General features: G+C 39.2%; 1 protein-coding gene across 12 annotated transcripts in view; it reads right to left on the bottom strand.

Moving 5' to 3' along the window:
- cacna1ba (calcium channel, voltage-dependent, N type, alpha 1B subunit, a) overlaps window positions 1-22,811 on the bottom strand; it is a 156,935-nt gene that overhangs the window by 40,221 nt on the left and 93,903 nt on the right. For 7 of the 12 annotated variants that reach the window (XM_058374798.1, XM_058374791.1, XM_058374790.1 and 4 more), the window contains 11 exons: window positions 22,218-22,253; window positions 18,966-19,697; window positions 18,126-18,310; window positions 17,884-18,004; window positions 17,385-17,514; window positions 17,215-17,274; window positions 16,825-16,931; window positions 7,659-7,755; window positions 5,539-5,699; window positions 4,862-4,999; window positions 2,712-2,913 (listed from right to left, as the gene is read on the bottom strand). In XM_058374798.1, the coding sequence (XP_058230781.1) occupies window positions 2,712-2,913; window positions 4,862-4,999; window positions 5,539-5,699; window positions 7,659-7,755; window positions 16,825-16,931; window positions 17,215-17,274; window positions 17,385-17,514; window positions 17,884-18,004; window positions 18,126-18,310; window positions 18,966-19,697; window positions 22,218-22,253 (1,969 nt within the window). The remainder of the gene's footprint in view (window positions 1-2,711; window positions 2,914-4,861; window positions 5,000-5,538; window positions 5,700-7,658; window positions 7,756-16,824; window positions 16,932-17,214; window positions 17,275-17,384; window positions 17,515-17,883; window positions 18,005-18,125; window positions 18,311-18,965; window positions 19,698-22,217; window positions 22,254-22,811) is intronic. The other 5 variants (XM_058374793.1, XM_058374796.1, XM_058374800.1 and 2 more) reach the window with 1 other exon arrangement.

Genomic DNA, 22,811 nt, shown 5'->3' with positions numbered 1-22,811 from the left:
TAATTTTATATAATAATTTTATATATTATATCATTTTAATAACAATATAACAAAACAGTAAAAACATTTTAATAATATTTCTATTATTTTATATCATTAATTATATATTTTTCATATTATTTCGACATTTTGTTTACATTTACATTTTATTCTCTAATATATATTTTCTCTCTCTCTCTCTCTCTCTCTCTCTCTCTCTAAGCAAATGAACTCCTGGAAAACTTTTATAAATCATTTACAACTGAGACACTTTCCATAAATATGAAATAAATATCCGATCATTACATTCTTTAATAAATAAAACAATAATTGGTTAATAGCTGTATTTAAATAATGCTATAAATAAAAAACAAACTGGATGTGCTGTTGAAAAAAATATTTATCCTGAGAAAGGATCTTAAATGATTTTCCTTGATATGATTTTAAAAATCAAGTGAACGCGGGATGTTTTGATCTTGACCGCGGTTCACTGAGCCCCGGTTCGAGAGACGTGAGAGACGTGCAGCATGAGGATATAAGACAGCGTGTCAGCGCTGCCTCTGCAGACTCACTGTACACGAACAACCGAATCTCAGAGGAGGAGAAGAGACAGGATCATGGGGTTGTGATTTTCATCTGCTGCTCTGAGTGAATATTTGCTTGTGTTTGTGTTGTGTCTGCTGTCCTGGGTTTCGTCCTGTACCTGCGCCTGTTAGCATGACTGCCTTCACATCAAAAGACCACAATGCACCAGTGAGCGTGACAAATGACTGCAGCTCTACAGCACCACTGTGCACAAAGACGTTCGAACAGATGCAGAACTATTCGCTCCTGCATTCTTAACGACGCTGATGAATCGAATAGAAACTCTCAGGAGCTGCCTGCGTGTCACCTGAGGACAGAATTACATTCCCCACTCCGATTATTACCTGTAATATTAACCACAGAACACTCCTGAATAAAATGCTTAACTCTGTCAGCGCTGTTATAAGCTGAGATGTTAAGAGCTTAAGCTGGGGAAATGTCAGCTCTACACGCATCAGTGTTTAGCCATTAACTTAAATTGTGGCATTTAGCTTTGTGCTGAAAAGGCAAACTCTAGTTGGTTACTATAATGCTTCAGGCTGGACATAATAACAAATAAAAACACATCATGCAGCACTATAATGCTTAACGATCATTAGGATTCATGTTCACTGTTAATCACAATATTGACAGTGGCATACAAATGCCCTCCCTTACAAATTTTTGCCTTAAATATTGAAATTTTGGGTGGTCTGTTCTATTTTTAGCCCAAGCTTGGTGGCACGGCTTCCTGTGAGGACCCTTGACATGGAATGCTTGGCTTGGGTCAGTTCTTTGTTTCCATACGCTTCGTATGGGTAATATCAGTAATATTTTTGAGTGGCTGGAACAGATTATCTACATTTACATTATTTCTAATGGGAAAATTCGTTTCACAATACCAATTTTCACCTTAAGAACTCGCCTCCAGAACGAATTAAATTGGTATTTGAGGGTTCGAGGTTCCACTGTAGCTAATTTTAGGAAATTTAACTGGTTACAACACTTTATTATCATTTAACAGTATGCTGAACTAGATTATTATTCAGCTAGGTAGGTTTTTAGGCAATAATTATTCAGACAACAATATTCAATTTGGAAAAAAAAAATTGAAATTCAATGGACTTTTCCTTAATTTATACATTTTATAAAATAAATAAATAAAATAAAATAATACATAACTAAAAAAAAATAGGAATAAAAAGAAGAAGAAAAAGAATATAAAATCATGGTAAAACAAACAACAACTATTATTATTATTATTATTATTATTATCATTATTAATACTATTAATAATAATAATAATAATAATTTTTAATAAATAAATAATTAATTCTTATAATATAATTAATTCTTAAATAAATAATTCTTATTTTTATTCCTATTTTTAATTAAAAATATAATATTATAATAATAATAATAATAATAATAATAATAATAATAATAATAATTGGCAAAAATGAAAAATAAGGCCAAAAAATTGAAATTTGCTCCAATTCTGTTGTGTCCATGTTCAGCACTGAATTTCTTTGTGATGCCACACTGCACAGTGAAAGTAGACACTCAGGACTTTTAGAATTTCTAGTTTTTCACAAGTGTTTTTTATCTAGTCTATTAGGGGCAACATATTCATTGAAAATTCATAGAATTCATAGAAAAATTCATAGAAAGAATTTTTTTTTCAAAGTATATGATGTATCAGACCCATTTCAGCTATCTGAGATCCTTCAAGTGCTTGGTCATAAGCATCTAAAAATCTAAAGGTGTTTATCTTCAACCACTAAAATGAAGAACATCTCAAACCAACAGACTAAATCAGAACTGCAGCCATAAAATAATTCATTTGTTTATACCGATGTCTGAAAACAAGGATGGATTAAAACAAGGATGGATTAAAACAAGGATGATGGTTAGAGCATCCTCTATGCAGAAACTCATCTGTCTTTGTATGATCTAGTTAACGCTCTCATACAGAATTATATTGTGTTTGTGGCCGTTTTTAATAAAGATCCTGGACAGCCAAAAGATAGGAGCAGCACAATAGAGCCTTTACAAGCCTGGAGAGCTGGCTAATAAGTCTATATACATTTACTTATAAAGTTTTTATGCTAGTTCGAATAGCTATTAAGCCATTTTTATCATGCAGCCTGATACTCAGTCTTTCTTACCTCGTTTTTCTCCAGACTACACTCGGACAAGGCTTTGTCTCCCTGCTCCTGGAACGTGATAATAATCAAGGCCACGAAGATGTTGACGAAAAAGAAGGGGAAGACAACAAAGTAGACCACGTAGAAGATGGACATCTCGATGCGGTAGCCAGGACTGGGACCCTGGTCCTCAAAGGTGGCATCTACAGAGTGCTTCAGAACCCTGAGAACACAAACACAGAGATTTTCAGTCATTATTACACACAGCCTTAATGTAAAAAATCCTGAGCCCAACGCAGGGATCGGAGAAGTTTTAATAGGCGTGAGATTAATTAACAACATTAATCTCATGCCTATTAACGTTATATCATCAGCACTTCTACTACAGTGCAGGAAAGTTTCAGATCTGAGGAGCATGCCGTATTTTAATTAACTTTTTCTCTTTCTTTTTTTTTTTGCTCCACCTATAAACTTCATCATTTTTACATCATCGCATCAGTGAATTATTTAATAACCCCACTTCGTTTCATGATTTCATCACGAAATGAGGGCAGGGAAGGGAAAGAGGACACGAGGGAACTGCACTGGCGACCTGGTCTGGAGTCAGTCCCTGTTGAACTTCACTTAAATAAGCTATAAATCATGTAGAATTACTGTAAAGTGGATCATGAGGCACATCCTCAGTTAGCTGTGTGTGTGTGTGTGTGTGTGTGTGTGTGTGTATGAGAGAGACAGGCAGAGAAAGAGAGTGTGAGAGTGAAAAAGAGACAGACAGAAAGACAGAGAAAGAGTGAGAGAAAGGGGGAGAAAGAGAAAGACAGACAGACAGACAGACAGATAGACAGACAGACAGAGAAAGAGAGTGAGAGAGAGTGTGAGAGTGAAAGAGAGACAGACAGAGAGACAGAAAGACAGACAGAGAAAGAGAGTGAGAGAGAGTGAGAGAGAAAAAGACAGGAAGAGAGAAAGAGATAGAGAAAGAGAGCTCTGATTAGCTTCTCCCTAAAACGTCACACAGCTTTGAGCTGGAAAGCCACACTGGGACAGAAAGAAATATATAAAATGGAGTGAAGCTTTTAGTGGCTTTTAACCCTAAAACACACACACACACACACACACACACACACACACACACACACACACTGAGTGCATAAATGTGCATAAATAAGAAATAGCCGCACGAGAAAGGCAAAGGAAAAATAATAATTTAACATGAGGGCTATGCTGTAGGTTTCTGGGGGAAAATCACTAGCTATGGTGTAATCTCTGTCTTACAAAGAAATTGAAATCTCTGTATTGGAAAAAAATCTAAACCTTTATCTTGGAAAAAAAAATCTAAATCTTTATTTTGGAAAAAAAATCTAAATCTTTATCCTGGAATAAAATTCTAAATCTTCATCTTGGAAAAAAATCTAAACCTTTATTTTGAAAAAAAAAAAAAAAAAATCTAAAACTTTATGATAAAAAAAAAATCTTTATTCTGGAAAAAAAATCTAAATCTTTATCTTGGAAAAAAAAGAATCTAAATCTTTATCTTGGAAAAAAAAAGAATCTAAATCTTTATCTTGGAAAAAAAAGAATCTAAATTTTTATCTTGGAAAAAAAATCTAAACCTCTATCCTCAAAAAAAAAAAATCAAAATTTTTATCCTGGAAAAAAAAATCTAAATCTTTATGTTGGACAAAAAAAATCTAAATCTTTATCTTGGGGGAAAAAAAATCTAAATCTCTATCTTGGAAAAAAAAAATCTACATCTCTATATTGGAAAAAAAAATTGAAATCTCTATCAAAGTAAAAAATCTAAATGTCTATTATGGAAATCTAAATTTCCAGAAATCTAAGGAAGCTCTCTTGATGAGTATATAAAGCAGTTCATTCAAGTTTATAAAAACTATCAGACTGTTCTACACTATAATAAGACTATTATTACAGACTATTATAGATAAAAGTGTTAGTATCAGTATCTGTGGTGCGCTACACGTGGCTTTTTCCAGTAAATTCTATGTGATTTCTGATAAAATAATTCATTACAAAATATTTATCAGTTCATTTAGACCTGTTTCATACATACAGCTCATAATTACTAACCAAAATACTCAAATAAAGAGTGTTTAAAAGATTCTAAGTGTGTGTGTGTGTGTGTGTGTGTGTGTGTGTGTGTGTGTACTTACGTAGGCCAGCCCTCTCCTGTTGACACAGTGAAGAGTGTAAGGAAGGCCCACAGCACGTTATCATAGTGAAAGTCATATTTCTTCCACTCTCTGGGCTGAGCCGAGACCTCGTGCTTATCGTACTCCAGAAACTGCCCTCTAAATGCACAATACACACACAAATACAGTCAGAAATATCAGCTGTGTGCAAAAGTTTGTACACCCTTAGGTAGAATTAGATCGACAAAGAAAAAGATTTGATTGACAGAAGTAAATGTGTATGCTGGGATATTAGATCGTGAGAAAATCTGAGAAATATTGGAGTAATACTGTGTTTAACTGCCTTTTTTGTACTCAAATTAATGTAATGCAATGTTAAGCTATAGACTTAAAGTTATTTTATCTGCTGATTTTATATCATGTTTGCCTCCTCACTTACATCGTGTAATTTGTTAATTACAAACAAATCTTTTTCCACTGGAAAGCCATGAGGGGGTGAAAACATTTGCACTGCTATTATTCCTGCCTCTAGACTCTAGAAGAATCCGGTCCAGTGAACATCTTTACTTTATAATCTGTTAAGCTTGACTGCTTTCTCTTCCCTCACAGTCTTAGTAGAGGACTGCACCACTTTGCGCCTACAGGGGGAGCTGCAGATGCGAGAGCAGCGAGTTCAGTGCGGTGGTGTTTGACTCTACCTGCAGTCCCTCTCCAGTCCTTTGGATTCGTCCGTGCAGTAGAAGAACTTGCCCTTGAAAAGCTGTACAGCGATGACGGCGAAGATGAACATGAAGAGGATGTAGACGATGAGGATATTCAGCACGTTCTTCAGGGAGTTCACCACGCAGTCGAACACGGCCTACAGGAAACACCCACGCAACGTTACGCCAACCTGCTGCAGCTCTAATGCAGTTAGGAGGTGCTGCGATTGTGGATTTAGACAGGATAGGATCATATTCTGGAGTGAATAATGTGTATTAAGTTAGGAATATAATACATGGGGTATGCCGTTATAGGAAATTAATCCACAATGCATTAACATCCTGAAGTTTTCCAAAACCACACTAAAAATGATTTCCCAATAACGGCACACACCAGAATGCTTTCTCTCTCTCCTTAAATACAAAACCTAAAACACTAATATTTTATGTTTTATTAATTATTAAGCAACGTCATGTTTTATCCATTCAAAGTTTCACTTAATGCTGTGGAACAACAACAACAACAAAAAAGCAAGCTCATGTTTTCTCAGCTATAAAAAGTTTTGTTTTGTTTCTTAAAAACACACACAAAAAATGCAGTTTGTCCAAAAGTCGTAAAAATTACAGCTTTAACTGGAATGAAACACTGACACTGGAGACTCCTTCCAAAATATAATGTATTAACATCTCCTTACAGAAAATGTGATATATAGCAGCTTTCTTCTTTTGGCCTGCTTCAAGTATAATTAGGGTCTGCTATTTAGGGTCTAGCCAATTAATTGTAGGTGGTTTCCTAAAAGAGACTAAAAACAATACTATCTATCTATTTCCTGTAGCACTTAATCCTACACAAGACCTCAAGGAACTTGGAGTGTATCACAGAGGTCTCAGGGTACAAGGCTGGGGAAACTAGAGACGGGGTGCCAACCCATCACACACACATACACACACACACACTACAGACAATTTAGAGATGCCAATCAGCCTACAACACAAGTCTTTGGAGTGGTGAAGAACTTGGAGGAACCCTCAAAGCATGGGGAGAACATGCAAAGGAAATGAACCCTGGAGCTGTGAGGCAAATATGCTAACCACTATGCCACCATCTTCCCCATTCTCAAAACTATAATAATAGTATTAAATATAATAATTGTATAATATACTATAATAATATGTTGTGTTCCCTGTTCTGGGTTGCCACAGCAGATCATTCGATACACATACGTCCTACATCCTGACAAAACCCCCTCATTTAATCCAGGCTTGGGATCAATATTTAGAGTTAACCCCTCAGTGGTTGAGTTGATGGGAATCGAACCCTGGCTGAGAGCAGCAGATCCTGGTGCTTGAGCCTCACCACCAAGGAATATAATATAATTATACTGTCAGGAGCTACTGAGACAGTTCCCTGCCCAACCACCAGAGGGGGCGCTTGCAGGTGTTTCACCATAGCCTGCTTTTTGTTTCTGTTGTCCCTATGTGTGCTGTGCCACGCCCTTTTTATTGTTCTTCTTTCCCTCCGTGTCACCTGTTCCCCATTTACCCTAATGTTTTGTCCCATATATACCAGCTCTTTTGTATCTGTCTTCGTCAGTCATTGTTTTTTGTTTGTTGTTCTCTCAGACACTGTTTTTTGGTTCCCACGTTTTGTTCATGTTGTATTTGTCCAGTGTTCTGTTTAAGTTGTGTTAATGAAGCAGTGCTTTTAATTTATGCCTCTGATAAACTACGCATGGGAGATCACGACTACCACAGAGATCTGGGTTTGATCGCCGCTTCGGGCGGTGTCTCCGAAACGTTACAAATACTAGGTTACTCTGTGACCTTCTTCATGTCCCAATTCTCCTGTCCAAATATCTCCTCAGAAAACATCACCAGGTCTACATTTTCTTTGTGTTTTTTTATTTTGTTCATTATTAGGCTCATCTTATGTGGATCGTCCACCACACAGATTCCTACGATAATGCATTATATCTACAGAAATACATTAATATAAAAACCCCCGATGATTTGAATTCCATTTAGTCGGCACTGCTGTCAGAGCTGCTGTTACGGAAAAATAAGAAAACAATAGTAATGTGGTTGAAACGGCAAATAAGACAATGGTTTCTATTTACCTTCAGCTTCGGTAAGCGTTTGATCGTCTTCAACGGCCGCAGGACCCGTAACACCCTGAGAGACTTGATGGTGCTGATGTCTTTGCCTTTGGTCCCTCTACAAAATGCAATTCAAATGATTAGCTATTAATTCTGGTCGCTGTTCAAAACTGAACCACTCCAACACATGGAGTGTGGGATTTTTTTTTAAATTTTTTATTAAAGATGTTCTTTCTACAATAGACATTAGAAAGAAAATCTATAATGAGTTAATGCTGTGCATACTGTATTCATTCAAAGGAGAATCTAACGCCAGCTACCAGATGAACTAAAAACACCTGGTGTTCCTGGCATCCACCAGTCCCAATGTAATACTAACAGACCTCTTACATAATTCTCTCACAAAATCAAATCCTCTGGGGATTGCTTGATTATCTGTATATTACACCCAACCAACAAGGCATTAGTAAAACAAAAGCACGTGACCATACAGTACCGGCCAAATATCCATGTAATCCTGCGTTACATGAGCTGAGATTGTTAAACATCATCAGCATGCTATTATTAGTTAGTTTGCTTTATGGATTCTAGGCAGAATGTTAGTCCTGAAACCTTTATAATTGTCAGTCATGCAAAAATAAATAAATAAATAAAATTACCATGAGTAAAAAAAATAAATAAATAAAAGCTGTGCATCAGATTTCTAAAACCACAACCAATGACAGAAAAGAAACTCCGTCCAGGAAAAGGTAGACGTTTCTGTTTCTTTGTGCGGAACCAATGCAAAAAGAGCAGGTAAGAAAGACCACACAGTCGAGAGGACATCCAGCTTCTCTTAAGCATGGAGAGCAAATCAAACAGAAGCCAACAAGACAAGGCCTTTTTTATATAGAAAACCAGAGAACAAGATCTGGGGGGGGGGTGGTTCTGCCAGACACAGTGTGACCAAGCGAATTGGCATGGAAACCAAGCTGTGATCCATCCATGCTATGGCCTCTAGATGTCTCAAATAACATTATGAGACTCTAATATCACTTCATTGCACAAGCACAGCCTATGACTGAATGTTCACAGAAATAACCCTTGAATGCAAGAAAGAAGACCTCTGAAAAATCCAACAAGAACGTCTCGATTCCAATCGTATATCAGCTCACGTTAGGTATATTGTGTCAATTTTTTTTGTCTTCGTTTTGTTCCATTCTACCTCCGTATGCTAAATGCTAAACATTCAGTACATAGGCTATTGTTGGATTTCTGATTCAATACACAGTGATGTGTAAATTCACACAGCATCCAAACCGACTGATGCTGGATCATTCCTAATGTGGCACAACCCACTGGACAAATCTAACCCAGTATTTTTCCACTTCATATTAGTGATATCTCAGTGATCGTACTAAAATGTTATGCTGGAATAATCTCAAGGAAAGACTTCTTGGTAGAGCAGGTACCGTTTGGGTCTTCCAGTGCAGCAATGAAACAGAAAACAATATTAACAGTATCACATCTCATTCAAGCACTGGCACTGAGCAATTTACAACAGAGACAATAAGATGAGTATCCTGTGCATGAGAAATGCTGAGAGATGATTTCGACGGAACTTGATGAACACGGCAACTGTACGATACAGACGGCGCTACTGCGGAGTCCGAATGCATTTGTATTGACGACGCTACTCGGATAGAAATTAATTCCATATGAAACTTAAAAGACAGCACTTGACAATCCATCCATCCTAAAATATCGACAACGTAAACAATGTAAACCTGCAGTCATCTCTTAACCAACCAGATCATAAAAACAATCCCCCATTGCTCTCGCTGGAGACTATGCCAAAGTCTGCACAGGACAACAGCATGGCCACACAGATGATGGCAGTGTTAGTCCCTTGTTCCAATCACTCAATACCAGCATGCACCTTACCCATGCTCTCTGATGCACATTAGTCCAGCATGCTTTCATCTGAAACTAAATCACGACACAGCACTCTCACACTCACAGGTAATATGTAATATATCAAGGGTTCACAACTCCAGCTCACATATTGCCCAGACTTAATCTCTTCGCCCAACGAATGTGCACAGTTTCAGATTTACTGCCAACATGCATCATTTGGCTCATGAACTCATTATTAACCATGTCATGAACCGGATCATGCAAGTGGACAAGAGGAAAAACTGTGCAGTGCAATGCTTCTCCTGGCCTGGTGTTTAGAACCCATAGGATATATTACACCACACTGGTCTTCCTGATAGCTTTTGCAGAAGCCCTTCTGCGTCCAAGCTGTATTAATTGACTTGTGAGTTCTGAGTTTCTGATGAAAGTTAACAGAATGGCCAGTGCAGTGGCCTGCCACAGGTTTCCTCCACAGAGTGGTCCCTTAATTAACAGGACAAGGTTAGAAGATGGAGTTAGAGGGGATTGGGACTCAAGAAGAAAAGAATGAACATATGTTCCCCACCTGTTTGGACTTTGATGCGATCTAATAAATAAATGAAACAAACACAGGGTAAATATTATCACTGCTTACAACACGGTTAAATTAGGATAGAAACTAGGACTAGGACTAGCAGTTATATTCCCATTATTGTGCACTGAACTTTAAAGAAACAACATTTCAAAACATGTAGTTGGAAAGTTCTAAGGCTTTCACAGTTGGCCTTAAAGTCACCTTAAACTTTTATATTTTGGTTATTAAAATGTGAAAATTGTGAACATCTTTTTTTCTAATTACTCAATCAGGTCAAGGATAAGGCATCGAAATACACCCTTCGGTCCAAGGGTGGGAATGAGGAAGCTCTCATTATTTCTTTTCACTGAGTACTGCATACAGAGTTTGACAGCCATGAGTGTTCTCACTGGACCACCTAGTCACCTTGGTGTGGCAGATATAGCAAGTGTGCTTGAGTGCTGGCTATGACTGAGAGGAGGTGTTGCAGAGAATAAGCAGGTAATGTAGTTTATAACAGCCTACTTATGTGTTGCCTTTTCTTCTCTGAAGGCTGCCAGATGCCCAGAAAGAGTCTGAATTAACATTACCTGCCCTGACCCAGCTGAGATGAACTTGAACAGCTGATGTTGTTCTGTGTTGAGGGATTTTTGTTGTGCAGAAAAGTGCTGTTTAATAAAAACTCACCATCCTCTGCCACTGTGTCCTCATTCCACTCCACTGCACATGGATGGCGCACATTGCTATCAGGCTAGATAAGTTGTTGCACAAGACCTGTCATATTCAGATCATGAGAAATATTCTATCAGGCACCCTAGAACCCATACAGTCAGGCTGTACTTGTACCTCAATCCTGAGCGACAGTGGTAGGAAAAACAAGTATCTTTAGAATTCATCACTTGGCCCCAGTCCTTAAGATACCCAGAGTAAAAGGACTTTGGATATGTATATAATCATTGGAGAGAATTGGTGGTTCACTGGAAGTACAGAGGATTGGAGGTTGCGCAACAAAATTACTCCTTTAACAATCCCGGGACTGTGATATCCTGCCAAAATCTAGTCCATTATAATAAAGATTGTACAGTTTCTCAGTCAAAAAAGGCAGCTATACAGAAATACATCATGGAGGTCTGAGGAACATGTTCATCTTGCCTTTGACATCTACTGCATCAACAGGTGTTTTCTGGCATAAGAAATATTAATTACCATAGACTTATTAAGTAGAACTATAACATGCATGTAGTCTCGTACACTTCCAGAAAGGAGAAAGTGGAAGACTACCTTCTGAAAATGGGGCACTATGAATATCTGGTAATAGCCTATGGCTCAGCTAATGCCCCATCTGTCCTTTATGAGGGCTTCTGCTGTTGTACCACAACAAACTCTGTAGGGATCAAGACACTATGTCATCGGATGGTCGGGGTTCAAGCCTCCAAACTGCCAAGCAATCAACGTTGGGCCCTTGAGCAAGGCCCCTAACCCTTTTGAAGAAACCCTTGATGGGGCAGTGGTAGCTCAAGTAGTTAAGGCTCTGTGTTGTTGCTTGAAGAATCAGGGTTCATCCATTTATATCCAGTTTAAGCCCCAGCACCGCCAAGCTGCCCCTGACCAAGGCCCTTGACCCTCACTGCTCCGGGGGTGCTGTATCATGGCTGACCCTGTGCTCTGACCCCAGAAATTCCAAAGTTGTGATATGTGAAGAAGGAATTTCACTGTGCTGTAATGTATATGTGACAAATAAAGTCTATTGTACCATTTTGTTTTGGTCTCTCGCCTCTCAGTGCGTCCTATTTTCTTACAAGATGTCCTGTGCATCTCAAACTTGTATAGAAGGTTCATCTGCAAATCCAGTGTGCATCTGCAACTCCCTGTTCACAAGCTACAGAAGATGCTTTCATCTACCCCAAGGACAGATTTTTCCATTATTTACCACTCACGTGTTTCTGTTCGTAGTCGAGAAGGACGGCTCTGAGGTGGGAACTCGGGCTATGCTCTTTCAAGGGAAAGGAAAACTACCCAAACTCCACCTGGTTGTTGTCTTCGTCGATAAAAACCATTCACCAGCTGAGAGAAATTAGTAGGTTGGCAACTGGGAGGCCTGCTGTTAAACTGGTCTGGAGGAACAGATGCAGGGGTGGTGGTAGTGGAGGTGGGAGGTGTGTGTGTGTATTATATCAGATTCTTGCCCATTAGTGTGCACCTAATGTTGCTTACTTTTACCTCTGTCTCAAGATAAATCAAGAGTTTCATTAATAGCCCAAGCTCCCACATTTTACTCACTGCATATTTCTTGTGTTTGCATTTAGACTTGATCAAGTTCATCATGTTCTCGGATAACCTTCTTTCACCTTTGGATATGTTTCACCAATAGACATATTACAGGCTTCTCCAGTCTTTGTTCTGGAGCAGCAAAACACCTGTCTAGTCTTGTTATGTCTAGACAATATCTACTGTGGTTTTTGTTCCATATTTGCATTAGTAACGTTCTCTCAGGCTTTTGAGTTTGGTGTGTGTAGTGTTGACAGTTATTTTTTAGTGAGAAATAAGTTCTGGGTGACTTTAAGCTACAACACAACCGCACTGACAGCATGGGACATAACCACTGACTGGATGAATGGAACCGTGAAGAAGTCAGTGGAATCGGTCGAGGGACCATTTTGGCAATGTTAAAAAGAGGGGGGGGCTATGATGATTCCATTAGGTCAGGTTTGGAGAAAGCATCTGTAGGTGGACGCACAAACCGTAGCTCTTCCACTCTACAGCGGTCTCACAAACACGATCTCTTAGAAAGAAACACATAGTAGCTGTTTACTGGAAAAATCAAAAAGGAAAAATCCAGTTCATGTGATTTTCATTAGCTCTGAAAAGTTACAGCCTCCCATTCTAACAGCATAACTGCTTAATGAAGTAAAATCAGTCCAACCTTAGCAGGCTTTTTTTGATGCTTTGCCTGGAAACAAATGACAACGTTTCTGTCAGAGTCACATGAACTGGATTTCTAACAGAACCTGTTGTGTTATGCGAGATGATTGGAAAGAGTCACTCCTTTAAATTCTACTGAAAACACATTACACATGATGTCTATATAAGCAATAGACAGCATTCTCCCAGTAAATCTCATGATCACATGCATTAGAAGAACCCACATGCCCGGAGTTGGAAAAATGAACGTTCTGACAATGTGTAGTAATGAAGGAGAGCCAGACCAGCCTTGTTACCCAACATGATTTAACAGATCAAACTCAGAGTCACAGTCACATGCACTGATCTGAAATACATGTAAGCTCCGGGAGCACGATGCCCTCATTTGGCTGTTCAGGCTGAGTTTTAGACTGTTTTTATATGGAAAGAGATCATACAATTTTTATATGGAAAGAGATCATGAGACTCGGTTATATCCATCACAATGATGTCGATTTGAGCAATGGAGGAGAAATCGGGTGATCTAGCAAACATGAATGGATAACAGATAGATGATGATTACACTTACGCACAGACAGGCAAGAGGAGAGGAAAAGACAGAGAGATAGCAAGTAGAAGAGAGAGAAAAAGAGAGAGAGAGAGAGAGAGAGTTAAGGCATTACCCCATGAAGCTCCTTCACGCCATTCGAATAGGAGAGAGAAAGAAGGAGAGTATAGAGGAAAAGGTCACTCACGGTGTACAATATGCACAACAGCTCTGACGCGACAGAACAGCACAGGAAGTACACACGGAGAAACAGGAAGTGTGAGAAAGATTTGACTAGAATAAGCTCTGAAAACTCTTAATCTAAAAACATTTTCTTGTTGACATCATTACAAGCAGTCCATCTTTTGCATGAATTAGTTTTCATACATTTTCATATAATCAGGGATTTTTAGTTTTTCTGTTTTTAAACCAAACCTAATATTTAGGGGCAATATATACACTGACTAGGCATAACATTATGACCACCTGCCTAATGTTGTCTTGGTCCCCTCTTTTGCCCTGACCCGTCCTGCACTGTGTATTCGGACACCTTTCTATCAGAACCAGCATTAACTTCTTCAGCAGTCTGATCAACAGTAGCTCGTCTGTTGGATCGGATCACATGGTCCAGCCTTCTCCACTCGTGCATGAATGAGCCTTGACCGTCCATGACCCTGTCGCCAGTTCACCACTGTTCCTTCCTTGGACCACTTTTGATAGATACTGACCACTGCAGACCGGGAACACCCCACAAGAGCTGCAGTTTTGGAGATGCTCCGATCCAGTCGTCTAGCCATCACAATTTGGCCCTTCGTCAAACTCGCTCAAATCCTTACTCTCGCCCATTTTTCCTGCTTCTAACACATCAACTTTGAGGACAAAATGTTCACTTGGTGCCTAATATATCCCACCCACTAACAGGTGCCATGATGAGGAGATCATCAGTCTTATTCACTTCACCTCTCAGTAGTCATAATGTTATGCCTGATCGATGTAGAAAAGATCCAAAGAAACCCATTCAAACCCATTTCTGCTCTCAAGTGCTTGTCCATAAACATCTCAAATTTAAAGGTGTTTGTCTTCAACCACCAAAATTCTGTGTAAGGTTATCCGACAGAGGGGAAAAACACACGTCTCACACACTGAAAGCCAACAGAGTGTTGATTCATTTTATATCAGACCGCCAGTGCTAAAATAATTCATTTGTTTATACTGATTGAAAATGTCTGACGAGTTCACTTTCATTCTGCCGGTAGAATGAAACACGAGTGTCACTTATAAAAAGGGGTAAAGTAGGTATCAGTATCATATAATTCCTCAATACGTAAGAGGTTAAGGCCATCTTAACATGCAGCGCTTGTTTAGTTTTGAGAATGAAAACAAATCCAGATATAGTTTAATGCCGTTAAATGCACACTATCAGATTTGAGCTGCTTCTCAAAACGCATTTCTTCCCAGCCTGTGGGAATACAGGTATTAAGCTGCAACAATTAACCTTGATAAATATATAAAGACAAAGATAAAGAGGTTCGTATATATTCAATTAATTTTTGATAGAGAGAACGTGAGCGAAGCGGAGTTGGGTGAAACTCTTACTCATCGTTTTCTGCTATATTCAGCAGCTTGCTTCAGGAATAAGAGGAATTTAGCACACATCGAATGTCCTACAGGGGACTGCATAATAATAATAATAATAATAATAAAGAAGAGAAACATTCGTTTGGCTGTAGGCAGAATAATCCTCATGTGGAAATGAAGCTGTTTACAGGAAATGATTTCCTTTTTTTGGAAATTTTGCTGTTTCAATAATTAACTCCAGTCAATATTCCATTGTAACAACATTCAGTAGAGTATCGAATGTAAATGTCAATGAAATGGCTAAATAATTCATTAATGCTGTTTTGTCCTATTTTTCTGCCAGTGTTGCAATGAATTGTAATTAATGAAATTTATTGTAATTCATCATTTTGAATACGTTAATATTTCTGTTTAATTAATAATGAACAACAATTTTGTTTATTTTGTGAAATAATGATTAATAATTGTTTTGTTTGTTAACTAAATACAAATTTAAAATAAGTTTATTTTAATTAGAAATTATAGAAATAAAATAATAGAAATAAATAAAATCTATCTATCTATCTATCTATCTATCTATCTATCTATCTATCTATCTATCTATCTATCTATCTATCTATCTATCTATCTGTCTATCTGTGTGTCTGTCTGTCTGTCTATCTATCTATCTATCTATCTATCTATCTATCTATCTATCTATCTGTCTGTCTGTCTGTCTGTCTGTCTGTCTGTCTGTCTGTCTATCTATCTATCTATCTATCTGTCTGTCTATCTGTCTGTCTGTCTGTCTGTCTGTATGTCTATCTATCTATCTATCTATCTATCTATCTATCTATCTATCTATCTATCTATCTATCTGTCTGTCTGTCTGTCTGTCTGTCTGTCTGTCTGTCTATCTATCTATCTATCTATCTATCTATTATTCTATCTGTCTGCCTGCCTGCCTGCCTGCCTGCCTGTCTGTCTATCTATCTATCTATCTATCTATCTATCTATCTATCTATCTATCTATCTATCTACCTATCTATCTATCTATCTATCTATCTATCTATCTATCTATCTATCTGTCTGCCTGTCTGTATGTCTATCTATCTATCTATCTATCTATCTATCTATCTATCTATCTATCTATCTATCTGTCTGTCTGTCTATCTGTCTATCTGTCTGTCTGTCTGTCTATCTATCTATCTATCTATCTATCTATCTATCTATCTATCTATCTATCTATCTATCTATCTATCTATCTATCTGTCTGTCTGCCTGTCTGTATGTCTATCTATCTATCTATCTATCTATCTATCTATCTATCTATCTATCTATCTATCTATCTATCTATCTATCTATCTATCTATCTGTCTGCCTGTCTGTATGTCTATCTATCTATCTATCTATCTATCTATCTATCTATCTATCTATCTATCTATCTGTCTGTCTGTCTGTCTGTCTGTCTATCTGTCTGTCTGTCTGTCTGTCTGTCTATCTATCTATCTATCTATCTATCTATCTATCTATCTATCTATCTATCTATCTATCTATCTGTCTGTCTGCCTGTCTGTATGTCTATCTATCTATCTATCTATCTATCTATCTATCTATCTATCTATCTATCTATCTATCAAATGATCTCATTCAAAAACATCAGGACTATTGCTTGTGATCTCACTGATGTTGACTTTTCAGAATTGAAATTTTATTTTTAAAACATGACTCACGTGAAAGCGAATGCCACCAGAGCTCCACTGACCACAATGAAGTCCAGAATATTCCACAAGTCTCTGAAGTAGGAGCCTGGATGCAGCAGCAAACCCAAATCTACCATCTTACCAAAAAAAAAAAAAAAGGCAGAATAATAAAACACTCAGCATGTTAAAGACTAAAACACGTGATGCTCTTTTTTTTGGTGTTATTATGTTAATTGATTCCTGAATCCGGATGTGGGAGACAGATGGCAACCGAAAAAAAAAAAAAAAACCACTGACTGAGGGTAAAGTGCCATATCAGAGTCATATCAGTGTCAAGCAAATATAAAAATATAATAAAGCACGATGAGCTCTTGTTAAAAAAAAGCCTGAAGGAAAAAAGCGTAATAAAATCAAGCTCACCTTAATTACCATCTCAAACGTGAACACGCCGGTGAAAACATAATCCAAATACTTCAGCACCTTTTCAAAACGAAAGGGAATGTTAAAGCTCTGAAATTTCTTAAAATAAGCAGAAAAAAGAAGATATTGTAATGAAAACTGCATGTAATCAGACAGTAAGAGACGCTCACATAGTTCCGCAGAGCGTTGGCGTTGACTGGGTCTTCTGCAGCCAGGGCAATGCTACTCATGGCTATAACCATCAGGATACACATCTCAAAGTAACGCAGACTGACTATGTAGTGGCACAAACGTCTCACCCTGTACACAAAAGGTAAAGAATGAGGAGATTTGATGTATATTCGGAGAAATATGCATTAGGAGGAATATGTACATTGGTAAAATAAACTCAGGTTAACGGATAATTGCTCCATCCATCCGGGAAGAGATACAGGTCCATCCTAAAGCTGAGGGTTCTGTGTTTATCAATGGTCACACGCCAGTTTGTTTTTGTCTGGCGTTACCTCGACGCTGAACAAAACGAACTCTGATTGGTTGCTTTAAATCTCAGTCAGACTCCCTTATGGGAGGTCCTTGGCCAATTAAAAACTTCTATGGAGTCCAGACCTTCTTCTGTCAGTCTGGAAGTCTGGCTATGTGAGACTATTAAACACACACACACACACTCACGGGTTAGTTGGGCTGAAGATGAACATGGAGCTATAAGGAAGGATGGGGCGTGGCCCGCTCTGGTTCCCCTCCTCCAGGTTCTTCTCAGTTATTGGCGCCGTCTCGCTGTCTATACTGTTCACTTAAATACAGAGAGAGAGCACTAATTTAGAGATATCATGATTAGCAGTATTTGTTTTTTTTACACACAAACAAAGTCTCACTATTATTTTGTAGCATCAGACATTAAGAGCAGTGCATACTGGCTATAAGAGTGGTCTCTCCCGGTGGAGAGGTGATGGTGACGGGGATGTGGACCCCCAGGCCTCCTGTCCGGCTGACATTTCGCTGGTTATCCGAGTCTTCTGGTTTCTCCAGACCCCACCGATTCCCTACAGCAAGCTGCTGAGAAGTTGCAGGCAGCAAATCTCCACCCATTTCAGTTTGTCTAAAACAGGAATTTGTTAGCGTGTTACATTGTACGAAGCCTCGGTGTACACGCAACTCAATTCCCGAATTACATCCTAGCCCGCAAGCTCACGTTAACAAACCTGACGGGATTAAAATTCATAAATGCTTCAATTTCTAAAACTAGCCTGCTTGCTAAAATCTTTCAGAACAAAAGTCTCTGAAAGGATTTTTTAGTCATGTTTGGAATCCTTTTGCTAAAAATACCTTGCTTGCTAACGTAGGCTTAACTGACAGGATTTCTGAAAGGATTTCGATAAACTCTTGCAATCTTCTTTGCTAACAGTAGCATGCTCGCTAACATAAAACTGACAGAAGTCACATTCATTCACGTTAAGCTACACAAACAGGAACTACTGCAAAATGTCAGGATTGCTAAGGCTATACATCTAGCTAACATAACATCATCTGACAGGATATTTTGAGGATCCTTTAGTAATAGTCATACTTATATTGCGAGCTATTTGTAGAGCATATGAAGTCTGGGAAAACAAGATATTTCAGCCATTACAACTCAAGAAACTAGCTAGCCAAATTGATAGTTAGCAATACATCTTCGTGAACTGATAAAAAGAATAATGATCTGTTTACTGAAACTCAGTTCTAAAGGATATATAAAGTGGTAAAGGAATAACCTGTGTCCTGGAGGATTGCTCTCTTCTTGCTCTCCATTCTCCCTCTGCTCCCCGCCCTCTAGTGAAGACTGCACCTTGCCAGCCCTTTGCCGGTGCCTCCTCCTGCCCCCATTGCCCCCTTCCTCCCCTCGTGAGCCCCTCTCTCCGTCCCCCCTGGCCGAGCGTGAGCCTTCTCTGTGATGCGAGTGTCTCTCGCTCTTGGTGCCGACAATACCGTTGCCCTCGCGTCCTGCCCTATGTGACCGGTGGTGTCTGTGTTCTCCTCTAGCATCACGGCTGTGACTGCGCTCACTCTTACCATCTTTAGCCCGGGTGCCCTCAGTCTCCTTACTGCGGCTGTGGTGCACGTGATGACGTGAAGCTCCTGTTTCACCATTTTCTCGCCCTTCATTGGAAGTTCTTTCCCGTCTCCGGTGGTGGTGTTTACGCGGTGGCTGTGACTGAGGAGGCTCCATCGAAAGGGAGTCAGGGGGTACCTGCGGATTAGGGTCCTCAGGTGTACCTGCTTCGACTCTCAAGTCCCTAGGCTTGTCCCAGTCACATCGCGGCTCCACCACCAGCGGCCGGTCCAGGTGGGTGGTGATGTCGGGCCGTAGGTGCTGGGTGGAGGTCAGGCGGGGGTTGAGCTCCTCGTTGTACAGGGCCTCACTGCTGGCTTGCATGTGCTTACGGATCTGAGTGGTGCGCTGCTCCCACACGGACATCATCTTCAGCGAGCGCCGCTGCTCTTGGCTGGAGAAGAAAAGGAATCATTGGAAGAAGGGGCTGATTTTTGATAAGAGATTTTCAGTCAACAAAGACATGGCACCAGATATGAACTTTGCCCATCCATGTCAAGACCACCTTTTACTTTCATCGCATATGAAATGTTTCTTTTTTTTTACTGCAGTCCAGATCTTTCTGCATTACATTTCAGATGAAAACATGACAGAGCCATGCTTTTATGCTGAAAGTGAAGCAAAATATATGATCTTTTTGGACTATTTTGTTGTGCTTACTGTGAGAGAAAGGGGGTCTTTATGGATGTCAAATTATAATACTCCACATGCTCTTTCTTGCCTGTAGATTATGGCTAACCAAAGGAGCCCCATGCATCCCAAACACAGATATTAGATGCTCAAGGAACATGACATTTAAGGGGTGGGTACAAAAGATTAAGCCTGGTCTGATTAAAAGTCTAAGAGTAGCATAAATGTCCCTTCTTGAACTGTAGGATTGATGGCATGCACCTTCTCAAAGCCAGGTGTGGTCTTTTGCCCTTCCTGAGAGACCAACAAAGGTGTTGTCATGAACTTAAACCTTAAAGATCTTTTCTCTCTGAAATTTTTTATAGCTCTGAATCACTAATCCCAAGAGAAAAATAAGTACTAATCATCAGTGAAGGTGTGATCTCATTACGTGATGCTCCTCATGCTACTGTGACGCTGGCGAACATGTTGATTTCTATAAAAAATAAATAAAATAAAATCTGCTCTATAAATAACTCATTTGCTTATTTTACACTGAACAAGCTGTATTTTCTTTCATTCTAATTAAAGTCATGGCCTCATTTCTCAAGTCTGCTATGTGATTTATTTTGCCTTACACTTAGCATGACCTCATTTTCAAATCATTTAAGCTGTGATCAAAAACTCAGGCGTAATCATCGTTAGGAATGCTCTCCCGATGAGAGCGAAGAGAGCGAGAGTAGAAAATATACAAGTGCATGCAAGCTCCTTTCTTTTTCTTTTTTTTCTTTCCACAAATGTATTCAGGGTTCAGTACAGAAAGACTTAAAGCATCGTATATAGGTATATAAGTCATATATTGTATAAACCTTAAGAGGCTGGGTGGCACAGAGGGCTAGCGTATCTACAGGCTTTTATTCCAACCTAGCAAGCAAGCTAGCTGGATTTAAGAAAATATTAATACAAGCTATTATTACAGAGAAGAACATTACATAATGTGGGTTGTGTTACAGCGTGTGTTCACGCTGTAACACAATGTTACACATGTGTATCGCCACATATACAGTACAGCACAGCGGAATTCTTTTCTTTGCATATCCCATCTGAGGAAGTTGGGGTCAGTGCACCAGGGCAGCGCCCCTGGAGCCGGGAGGGTTAAGGGCCTTGCTCAAGAGCTTGGTGGTGCTGGGGCTTGAACCCTGATGAAGCCTTAACCACTTAAACCACCATTGACCTACTCATTCTGCGTTTATTTTACTAGTTAATCATCTCAACAACATTTTTCCTCACATATCCACCTCTTTCATTTACACACTGCTGTCTATTTAACCCAGGGGTGTCCACTCTTATCCACCTGTGGGGGCAGGTTTTCATTCCAACCAACCAGAAGCCACACCCGAAGTCTACTGAAAGCTAAGATCAGTTGGAATCAGGTGTAGCGTCTGCTTGGTTGGAATGAAAACTGTTGAACCCACACCGGCCCTTTCTGGATAAGACTGGACACCCCTTCACAGCAGTTCACATCCAGAGACTAACATTTATCTCATTTACACAAAAACTGAGCAGGTGAAGGTTAAGGGCCTTGCTCCAGGGCCGAGCAGTGGTGGCGTGGTGGTGCTGTGATTTGACCTCACACTCTAGTCCAATGACCTGCTGAGCTACTATTTCCCTGTGGTTTATACTCTCTCACCTGCCTGTCACTGGGCAGCTGGACTTCTCTCATGCCGAAACAATGTCTGAGAAAGAATATTTCTGACCATGAGTATATGCCTCTGAAACAGCACTGATTATGAATTACTAATACAAAACTATGTCAAAGAAGCTAAGTAGCATTCATTAATGCAGCATTGTTTTTGTTCCCTGACTTAATAATCACGTCTTTGTTTTTAACACTTAACTACTATGAATGTCCTTGGCTGTGGATGATATAATAAAGATAATGCTCGCTACTAAACCTTGAACAAGTCTTAAATTGTCTAGGGTTTCGGTGTATACCTACATGGTTCCTTTAATCCTAATTCTCCCTATGTTGAGTAAATAAACAGGATTTAAAGAAAAGCTGAGAAATCTTATATCATATAACCTCATTAAACTGTTGAAATCTAGTGAAAACCCCCTAACTAAAAACAAAAAGGTTTGACCTCGGATGCAGAGAATGAAGGATGGGTAAAACACTGTCACGTGTCCGGTGACACACCAACCACGATGATGAGTGCGATGCTGGTGTGATATGACTTAGATACATATACAATACAGGGTTGAGTATGTCAAGGAATCTCAGCAGTGTCCTTTATGGTACCATTACCTCAAGTAGTGATGGGCGGGGGAGCAGACATAATTCCTAAAACACACGAACATACAGTCAAATACACACAGACACACACACACACAAGGAATTCCCATAGTGTCACATACAAGAGGTTAGAAGACAGAGTGAGACACCTGACAGGGAAAATACAGACGAACAGAGACAGAACAACAGAACAAGCATGAACCAATAGTAAAGTATAAAAAGAGAGGAGAAATGAAAAAAAAAATCAAAGTATATTTAGGAAGGAATAATAATAATAAACGTAATCGGGATTTCTTGCTTTGTCATGTCGCTAAAAATGAATTCCTCTGAGGTGGGGCAGAGAGAGAGAGAGAGAGAGAGATGGAGATAGAGCATAAGACTGTGTGTGTGTGTGTGTTTGTGTGTGTGTGAGGGAGAGAGAGAGAGAGAGAGATGGAGATAGAGCATAAGACTGTGTGTGTGTGTGTGTGTGAGGGAGAGAGAGAGATGGAGATAGAGCATAAGACAGTGTGTGTGTGTGTGTTTGTGTGTGTGTGAGGGAGAGAGAGAGAGAGATGGAGATAGAGCATAAGACTGTGTGTGTGTGTGTGTTTGTGTGTGTGTGAG

The sequence above is a fragment of the Hemibagrus wyckioides genome, linkage group LG22 (assembly GCF_019097595.1).
Source record: "Hemibagrus wyckioides isolate EC202008001 linkage group LG22, SWU_Hwy_1.0, whole genome shotgun sequence".
Classification (NCBI taxonomy): Eukaryota; Metazoa; Chordata; class Actinopteri; order Siluriformes; family Bagridae; genus Hemibagrus; species Hemibagrus wyckioides.
This window is presented reverse-complemented; position numbering and strand designations above follow the sequence as displayed.